This window comes from Sarcophilus harrisii, chromosome 4 (assembly GCF_902635505.1).
Source record: "Sarcophilus harrisii chromosome 4, mSarHar1.11, whole genome shotgun sequence".
NCBI lineage: Eukaryota > Metazoa > Chordata > Mammalia > Dasyuromorphia > Dasyuridae > Sarcophilus > Sarcophilus harrisii.
In genome coordinates this window covers 1198471-1208100 of record NC_045429.1, presented here as the reverse complement: position 1 = coordinate 1208100, position 9630 = coordinate 1198471, and the positions used below count along the sequence as shown (strand labels likewise).

The window sequence follows — 9630 nt, the reverse complement described above, 5'->3', positions numbered from 1 at the left end:
TTCCTTGTTATCTCCTTCGTTAGACTGTGGGCTTCTTGAGAACTCTGCAAATCTTTTTTAAAGTCCTATATCAATGATGGTAGTGGTGATGATGATGATGATGATGATGATGATGATGATGATGATGATAATGCCAAAGGTGGCGATATAACTTGCCCAGGGTCATGCAGCTAATAAACATCTGAAATGAAATTTGAATATAGATTTTCCAGACTCCAGAAGTGCAAAGGTCAAACTGCCTCTCAATTTGATGAGCAGCCCACTGATGGGGGCTACTGGACAACGGTACCAGAAAGCTTCAGCAGCCTTCAGGGTTACCCCTAGCACATCTGGGCAAAGTTGTGGCCAGTCAGCCCCGGAGGTGCCTCCTAATTAGAGCTAGAAGAGGGAAATGAATTGAGGGGCCTGCTATTCTCTGAGGCCCAGGATCACCGAGGGGCTGCCCGAGGCAGCTCCTGAACACAGATCCTCCTTCTTAGACTACTTACTTATCTCGCCACATTTTGCTTCTGTGGAGGCTGCTGCCTTGTTGCTGCTGCTCTTCCTCCTCCACCACCGCTGGCTTCTCCTTCTCCTCCTTCTCCTCCTTCTCCTCCTTCTCCTCCTCCTCATTATTATTCTCATCCATCTGGAAAGACCGGGTAGCCCACACTTCCTCCCTTTACAGATGAGGAAACTGAGGCCCAAGATGTCTTCAGTGACTTAGCCAGTCACCTGGGGAGTGAGCGGCAGAGGTGGGTTTGACCCTGGACGCTCAGGCTGCAGAGCCCAGCGTTCCTCCCACCACGCTGAGCGCTGGAGGGGCCCCCTCTTCCACATCCTGGGGAGTCTGCTGCTTCTCGCTCAATTAACCCAACAGAAAGCGGCTCCTCACCGGGCGGCTGGCACCCAGGGGGAAAACCCCATCTCTCTCAGTCCTTTTCCTGGATGGTTTCATTAAAACAGGAAGAATTGTCCCTTCTCTGTGTGTGCCCGAGGGAAAAGGGGGAAAGGAAGAACCGGAAGGAAAGCGGCCCCAGTGAACTTCCCAGCCCCCCAAATCTTCGGCTGCAGAGATGTGCTTTCCCCCGTTGGAGGGGAGGCATCCAGAGGGCTTTAGGACCCAGCGGGCGGCGGCAGGCGGCAGTTGTGTAGATCACTGAGAGACTAAGAGGGTCCAGTTCAGTTTTAATTCTGTGTCTAATCTCTGCAACAGCAGCGCTCTCCCCATCCCGAGCCCAGCTCGCCGCTACCTGGCCGGAATAGCCCCGCCGCCGGCGCCGCCTCCTCCGCCCGCCGGCCTCCCCCGGCCCCCGCCGCCCTGATCCTCAGCCCCGCCACCCCCGCGCCCACTTTCCCCAGCCATGGGAAGCCGAGGAGAAAAAGTGGCCCCGGACGCCAGCGCCTGAGGACTGCGAGGGAGGAGGCGCCCGAAAATGAAGACCTTGATGGTGAGTCCGGGCTCCCAACTCCCGGCGGGGCCGAGCCGGGAGCGGGCAGGGCGCCCACCCCGGGGAAGGGGCGCCCGAGCCGGGAGCGCAAGGCGCGCAACCCCAGCCCCCGCTCCCCCGGCTCCTCAGTTTCCAAGGGACAACTTTCCTCCTGCTTTTTTAATGCGTGTTTACACACACACACACACACACACACACACACACACTCTCACACTCACACACACACACTCACACTCACACATACACACACACACATACACACACACACACACACACACACACACACACACACACACACACGGTCTCCGCCTCTGCTGTAGCTTCCAGGCTCGGGAAGAGAAGACTGGGGATGTGAAACTCAGGTAGATCCGAGCTTCCTCCGGGCCAGGGTGGGATGTCCAAAAGGCAGGTGAAAGGAGGCGACCGACGGAAGAGGAGAGCGAGAGCCGGGGCTGAAGGGGGAAGGGGGCAGGCTCGGGCGCGGGGGGTCGGGCTGGGAAGGACAAAGGCCGAGGAGCAGGGACCAGAGTTCCCCGAAGACTTTCTGGTTTTCCAGCCGGGTTCCAAACTTGCGAGCAGCAGCAGCCCTAGGCGGAGAGGAGAACGAGAGGGAGAAGCCGGGGTCCCCAGGAGGGGGGGAAAGAGCGGGAGCGGAAAGCACACACTTGGCCCGGCGCCCTCCCGCTAAGGTCCCAGCTGAGCATCTCTCCCAGCCCCTGCCCCCTCTGGGCGGGCGCGGATGGCCGGGCACTACCTGCCCCCTGCCGAGAGAGCCAGGGAGCGAGAGGCGGCGGCGGCGGCGGCGGCGGCGAGCAGAGCCAGCCCAGCCGAGCCCGGCGGGCCGGGAGCCTCCTCGGCTGCACAGGCGCGAGCGCCGGCTCCCGGAAGGCTGGCTGCAGGGCGGGCGGCCGGGCTGCGCTCTCCCGGGGACCGCAGGGCTGCACCAGCCCTGGGAGCTCTCCGCGGTGCTGCCCCTCCGGGCTGCACCAGCCCTCGGAGCTCTCCCCATGCTGCCCCTCCGGGCTGCACCAGCCCTCGGAGCTCTCCCCGGTGCTGACTCTCCGGGCTGCACCAGCCTTCGGAGCTCTCCGCGGTGCTGCCCCTCCGGGCTGCACCAGCCCTCGGAGCTCTCCCCATGCTGCCCCTCCGGGCTGCACCAGCCCTGGGAGCTCTCCGCGGTGCTGACTCTCCGGGCTGCACCAGCCCTCGGAGCTCTCCCCATGCTGCCCCTCCGGGCTGCACCAGCCCTGGGAGCTCTCCGCGGTGCTGACTCTCCGGGCTGCACTAGCCCTCGGAGCTCTCCCCGGTGCTGACCGCCGGGCCCGGAGCGGGCTCTGGAGCTCTCCGCGGTGCTGACTCCACCCGCGGCACCCGTCGGCTAGAGCTAGAGCGATCTGAGCGCCGTTTCTCTCTTCTCACAGCGCCATGGGCTGGCTGTGTGTCTGGCGCTCACCACCATGTGCACCAGCTTGTTGCTCATGTACAGCGGCCTCGGCGGCGGCCAGAAGGAACACCCCCAGCGGCGGGAACAGGAGGCGGCAGCGCCGGGGGCCAGCGGCAAACCCGCAGCCCAGAGCGGCCGGCTCCTGGGGCTGGCGGGCAGCAACGGACGCCCGGGGCAGTCTCCGCAGCGCCCGGGGACTCCTCAAGGGGGGCGGCTGCTGGACGGATACATCAGCGTCTTGGATCATAAGGTGATTTCCCCCACCCTCTCCCCCACCTCCACATGCACACACGCGCGTATTCATTCCGAGCAAGCCGAAGCAACAGCCTGCTCTGGGGATTGATTCTTCCCCGACTCCTCGTGCTAAACCCCACTGGGTGTGGGGCGCGGGAGTGAGCCGCTGGAAGCCCCAGGAGGGAGGTGGGTGGGGGCTTCAATGGAGGGACGTGGGGATTCGTTCTCTCCTCTTGGAGAAAGGATGAAAAGTTTTTCTGAAGACGGGTGGGGGCAAGGGAAATAGCGAGGCTGGGACCCGTTGCCCTTTGTCTTCCTCGGTTGATTGGCTCTTCTGCCTGGACAACATATCTGGGGGTTTCTTCCTCAGCCCGAGCCCTTAATTGCTCGGTTTTCCACGGCACGGGAAGAGTTACTTATGAATCCATTTCACATTTTCCCGAACCTTCTGGCTCAAGTTGAATTTGACTGGAATTGGGGGTGGGAGGGACAGAGCCACTGAAGGGGATGAGCAGAAGTGATACTGTGCACTCCGTCATAATTAGCCAGTCGGCCCCCAGGAGCTCCTCAGACACCGGAGTTCTTCTCTGATTTCTCCTCCAGATGGTTCTGGCTCAGTTAAGTCCTGTGGAGCTAGGCAAGAAAGGCTCGAGGCTAAGACCTCCGTCTCCGAGACCCATTCTCCCTCTTCCTCGCTAGAAGCTGCTACAGAGCTTGCTAATAATTAACAATAGGATTTTTAAAAAATAATTAAGGCTCCTGCCTACAAAAATAACCAAAAATTAACAATTCCATTGTGCAATGTCTCTGTGGAGACCCCATCAAGTTTCCTGAATCCAGAATATGTTGTTTAATCCTGAGTGAATTTTTCCCTCATTATTCATAACTGTTCATATTTGTATGAAAATGTAATTCTATTCAATATTTACTTTATCAAGCTAGAAGAATATTAGAAATCCACTCAGTTTAGGGGCTTCATGAAAGATGTTTGAATCCATGGGTGTATATCAGAGGCAGTTGGGAGTAAATAGGTTTTATAAATACAGTTATGCAGTTCTTGCTGTTTTGGAAAGATTGCTCATTGCTTTCAGAGGGAAACAAAAGCCAAACTCCATTTTTTAAGATAGATTTCCCAATTAGCTAATTGGTCAGCAGTTTTTAGATAATTGTGATGCATTTTATGAAAGATACAAAAAAGTATAAGACATAATCCCCCTCGAGGAGTTTACAATCCATAAGACTGCTTTTTAAAAGCACCAGTGGCAAATGGTGAAGCAGGACATGCAAAAAAGATAATTAACCAGAAGTGACAAAGAAGACAATTATTATAAGAAGTCTAGAGAAAGAAATTTGTTCATCGTAGGTTGGAATAATCTGACCCCCAAAGTAGCCCAAAATATTCCTGGAGGGATAGAGAAGCTTTCGACAGACTGAGAGAGAGAAAGAGGAACTCTGACCAGAAGGAGTTAATCCAAAAGAGGAGGGCCACCCATCTTGCAATAACAGATTTCACTTCCTCTGTTGAACAAGTAGGCTAGATAGCCAGTAAGGACCCTTCCAAACCTCTTGTATTAAGTGATTCTGGAATGATTTCAGGCTTTGTTCTTGGGTATACTACTGACTGAAGGCAAATTTTGAGTTTCTTTGAAAAAATAGGTTTAGATTCCAGAGATGTACTTGGGGTTTAAGTAGCATATAATGAATTTTCACTAATTTCATGAAATTGTAAATATAAATCACAGAACTAGATCTGGAAAGGCAGGTAAAGGCTGTTCAATCCAACTAACCCATTTTGAAGATAAGGATGGGAAGTTAAATGGTTTTCTTACTGTCATACAGGTAATAGTAATAACTAGCAGGGGAGGAATTTGAATCCCTCTTTTGAATAAAGAGTCAGAGATATTTTCAATATACCATGGTATATTTGGCTTGGATTTTCTGATGTAATATAAAGTAAAAGTTTTGTGAGGATTTAAAAAAATTAAAGGTCTGGTTTAGGGAAGCATCTAAAATTAAAGTAGCCTAAATTTTGTGCTTCACTCTACTACTTTCTTTGAGAAAATGGATTTGGATTCTAGGAATGTCCTTTATGTTTAATTGGTACATGATAATTTCACCTATAAAATATAGGGGTTGATTTAAATGTCTTCTAAGATTCATTCCATGAAGGAATAGATTGTGAACCCATGACCCTTTTCAAAATATAGCCATTCAATTAGTCATTCAATAGGCAATTACTAAACACTTATTATGTACTAGGAATCATACCAGATAATTGGAGCAAAAAAGCAAACAATTACCCTCAAGTAGCTTATATTCTACAGGGCAAAATATATACAAAATAAATAAGGTAGACTTTTCCGTTACATGAAGTCACTGTCTGAATATTGCTTATTGGGAAAGTGATAGGATGCATCAGTATTCAGTTGTGGGAATTTTTGGTATGGGCTTATTAATAAATTACTGTATTTGAAATGCACAAGCAATGTCTTGATGTAGCAAATAGAGTACTGAATTTAGATCTAGAAAGACCTAGGTTCAAATCTTTACTCTGATGCTTTCTAGAGGGATGTTCTGGAGCCAGCTGGAGCTGATTTAAGAGAGCAGATTGTACTATTTTCAGTGTGAGCATTTACACTTTAGATATCAACAAAATGCTACCAATCTGGGATGTATTTGTTGTTTTGTTTATTGTCTAGACTTTAAAAAGTGACGAATGAAGATTGAACCTGAAGGTGTGTTATGAGTACAGATTGTTAGGAGCGCCGGTTGTTCAGCACTCACCAGCATATCATTTACTATGGGAGAGTCACTTAGTCGCTTTTTGTCCGAGTTTCCTTATCTATATAATGATGTTAATACTAATAGTGTTTGCTTCCCTGAATAATTGCAGGATCAGTCTTTTGAGGCTCAAATGAGGGGATGTATATTAAGAGCTTTGTAATCTTTAAATCGTTATATAAATATCAGTAGTGATTCTTATGTATCAAGGAATCTGATATAGTGACTAGACCTAGAGTTAGAAAAACATATGGGATCATGGACTAACTGCTCTGAATCTCAGATTCTTCATTTGTAAAATGAGATAACAAAATGTAGATCATTTACAGCGTCATCGGAGGATCAAATGATTTGCTGTATATGAAATGCTTAGCAAATTGTCAAGCACTCTGTAAATGTCAGTTTTTATTAATTACTTCAAAGTGATGTTGGGCCTATACCTACAGCCTTAGATTTGTAGTTAAAGAGATTTTAGAATTTTCCAGGACAATCTTCATCTTTATAGATGAAGAAATTGGAGCACATCCAGGTTAAGTGACTGATTCAAGATCATCCAGGTAATGAGTAAAGTCAAGCTTTGAATCCAGGACTAGTGGCCACAGATTCAGAACTTTTTCCATGTTGATCTGTTGTTGCATCTCAATATAACCAGTTTGGACAACAAGGAAAGGCTGGCTTTTGCACTGTCACATTTTTACAATGGTGTTCAAAAATTCCAAATTGCTCCCAAGAAAAAATGTTCAATAAATTTAATAAGTGGTAACCTTCTCAAGACATCAAAAGCCATGCATAGCAGATGTCACTGCACAGTGCCAAGGGTGAAGGGTGTGCCTGATCACTACCCAGTACCAGTCAGAGAACAGCTGCTTCTAATAGCAGTGCTCCTCTATTTGAAAACTGGAAATGCCTATTTAACAGTGATTTGAAGATAAAAATGCTTTTTTAAAAAAAATCTCTGATAAAAAAAACTCATATGAACTAAGCTATTGGTATACAAAGAGGCCTTCAGAAGAATGGAACGAATGCCAGCCTTACAGGTAAGAAGACCTGGCTTCAAGGTCTGCCTCTGACAGAATACCTGGGTGTCCTCAGACAACTGATATAGCAACAATAACAGTGATGACAATAATAATAGCTAGCATTTGTTTAGCACTTTCAGGTTGCCAAAGTGCTTTACAGGTTTTCTCTTTTAAGCTTCATTATAGTCCTGTGAGGTTGGTGCTTTTATTATCCCTACTTTAGAGATCAGGAAATTGAGGGTAAAAGAGATTATTCATCTTGTCCAGAATGACTCAACTAATAAGTAAATTAGAAATCACTTCTCTATTCCAAGTGCATTGTTCTATCCACTCTGCCACCTACCTTTCAAAGTTAACCTCTCTAAACCCCCCAAACAACTCTCTAAAGTTCTAATATTCATCTGTTTAAATCTTTACTCTGATGCTTTCTAAAGGGATGTTCTGGAGCCAGCTGGAGCTGGTTTAAGAGAGGAAGGGAGTCGTGTCACTGGCAGTTTCATCACCCAAATAAAATCAGAGTTCCAAACCAAAAAAAAAAAAAAGACAAAGATTAAAAAAGAAAGGGAAGGGGAAGTTGTCCCTGGAGAAAGTCAGGTTCCTAATGGCTTTGCTTTTGTATGCCAAAATAGAAATCTCTGGTAAAGTCCTCTGGGAATACTTTGTGGTGTGGAGGCAAGCCTGGGTTTTCTAAGATTATGCCAGTAGAGAGGGGGTTCTAGAAAGTCCTACCAAGTTCCAGAAAGGCTTGGAATATATGCCCAGTAATGAGGAAGTGTCAGTTGTTTAAAGAGCAGTTTTCCATATTTAGAGCGAATTTCATTACCAAAAGCTCATGGCTGAATTTAAAGGAGTGGGGCAAAGGATGAATCTTGTAGGCCTAAAGCAATCCTGGACAGAGGAAGTTTGGACTAAGGAGCAGAGAGTCGATCTTAGAGACAAGAAGACCTGATTCTTGTCCTGTATCTGACTAACTGGCTGTGTGATCTTGGTGATCAAGTCCCTTTGCTGCTGTGGGCCCCAGTCTACTCATTTAGAAAAATTCGGGTTTTTAATGGAGATGACGTGGGAACTTGTTTTGCTTGAGTTTGATTAGGTCTTCCAAAGGTTTTGCTTAGTTGTATTTTGTTTTCTCCAATATGACTGGAGATAAGAGAAACAAAAAAAGAGTTTTGCTAATTGAAAAAAATAACACTAAATTATAAAAATGAATGATTGTCAAATCATCCGTGCTCAAAAAGTCTATGGCTCAATCGGCACTTGAGTTCCTCCCCATTCTGTAAGGAGGGGAATACCAGAACTCATCCCTTATGCCCCGAAATTATGTTTGGGATTGATCGATGCTCTCATGTATATTCATAAGTGTACATTCATTTAATGCATCCTCTAGTCCAGACATTGCACCAGGCGCCTGAGAAAAAAGAGAACAAATATAAAGGGAAAAAAGGGTAGCCCTTACATTCTCTCTGATTCAGATAAGCTGGAAACAATGACAGAGATATTAGTCAGGAAAATGTTCTTCCCATCCTGCTTAGGGGTCTCCCAGATGGATACATTTGCAGTCGGTCTGTTCCACTTGATGATGGCATTAGCATTTTAGCTCTCGGGATGTCATTCAACAGGTGGCCCTAATCCACAGCACCTGCATTTCACAAATGACAGTATGTTTGCAAGAGGAAGCTTCGACTCCTGCCGCTGAGGATTGAATAACTACAGAGATTAAATCATTATGTGCTCTTGGACAAGGATATTCGGAAAGTCAGGGACCTGTTCCCTGATGAGGAATATATGATGAGGATGAAAACATCACTGTCTGTGACCTTGTTGCCTTCCCACTAATGGTCTCTCCTCCTAGTGGATGGTTAGAGTTAGTCCCAGGCCAATAAGATGTTGGCAGTGCAGGCTCTCTCGTAGCAGCTGAGGATTTACATTTTTGGTTTACGGAGTTTTCATCTTCTCTGAACCCTACCTCCTCCCTCAAACCCAGTCCCACTGACACCTGGGAAAACAGGAATTTTTGCATTCTATGATCTTGTTTTTGGCTTTTGCAGGCTGACAGGCTCCTCACAAAGGGAGCCAGAAACTAAGCAAAGAAGCCAGCTCTGAGAGCCACAGTAATCTCTTCCTGGATTTTTTAAAAGTCTTTCATCATATAATGAAAAAAAAACTCTGACTCCAGAAAGAGAAGATGTGGGTTCGAATCCTGTTCTCTACCACCTGTGTGGTTTTGGAGAAATGACTTCCTCTCAAGCAACCTCAGTTTCCTCTCTTGTAAAATAAAGGGGGTTTTCTGGGTAGCCTTTGACATCCCTTCCAGTTTTAAATCCATGATTCTATAATATAATCTAGGTGATATTATTGAATCTTCACTTCTTGGAGTCTCATTTTTCCCATTTGTAAAAATGAAGGTTCTTGAGTTCCTTTTGGCTCTAAATCTACAAGCTGAGAGCTCCCAGTGTGGAAAGGACCTTTACTTTAAGCAGGTTTGCTGTAATTTTTCATCTTGGAGAGTAGGCTCTGGCAATAACAGGTCAAGTGACCCAGCCTGTGTCAGACATCTAATCCTGTCAGGGGCAGGACAGTAATCCAGACCTCAATGAATTCCCCCAAATTGCCTCCTACTGTTATAAGATAGAAAACCTTTCCTTGTTGACATTATTGATGGCGTTGCTCTTGTTTTTGTTGTTATAGAAGTGGGTAGGGTTGATACAAGTCCCAAAAATAA

At 47.2% G+C, this 9630-nt stretch overlaps 1 protein-coding gene across 1 annotated transcript in view; it reads left to right on the top strand.

Moving 5' to 3' along the window:
* Nucleotides 1-1290: 1290 nt before the first annotated feature.
* The window catches only part of ST6GALNAC5 (ST6 N-acetylgalactosaminide alpha-2,6-sialyltransferase 5), a 209696-nt gene continuing 201356 nt past the window's right edge, over nt 1291-9630 (top strand). The window contains exons 1-2 of the mRNA XM_031968859.1: nt 1291-1430; nt 2852-3124. Coding sequence (XP_031824719.1) covers nt 1416-1430; nt 2852-3124 — 288 coding nt within the window. The 5' untranslated portion in view covers nt 1291-1415. The remainder of the gene's footprint in view (nt 1431-2851; nt 3125-9630) is intronic.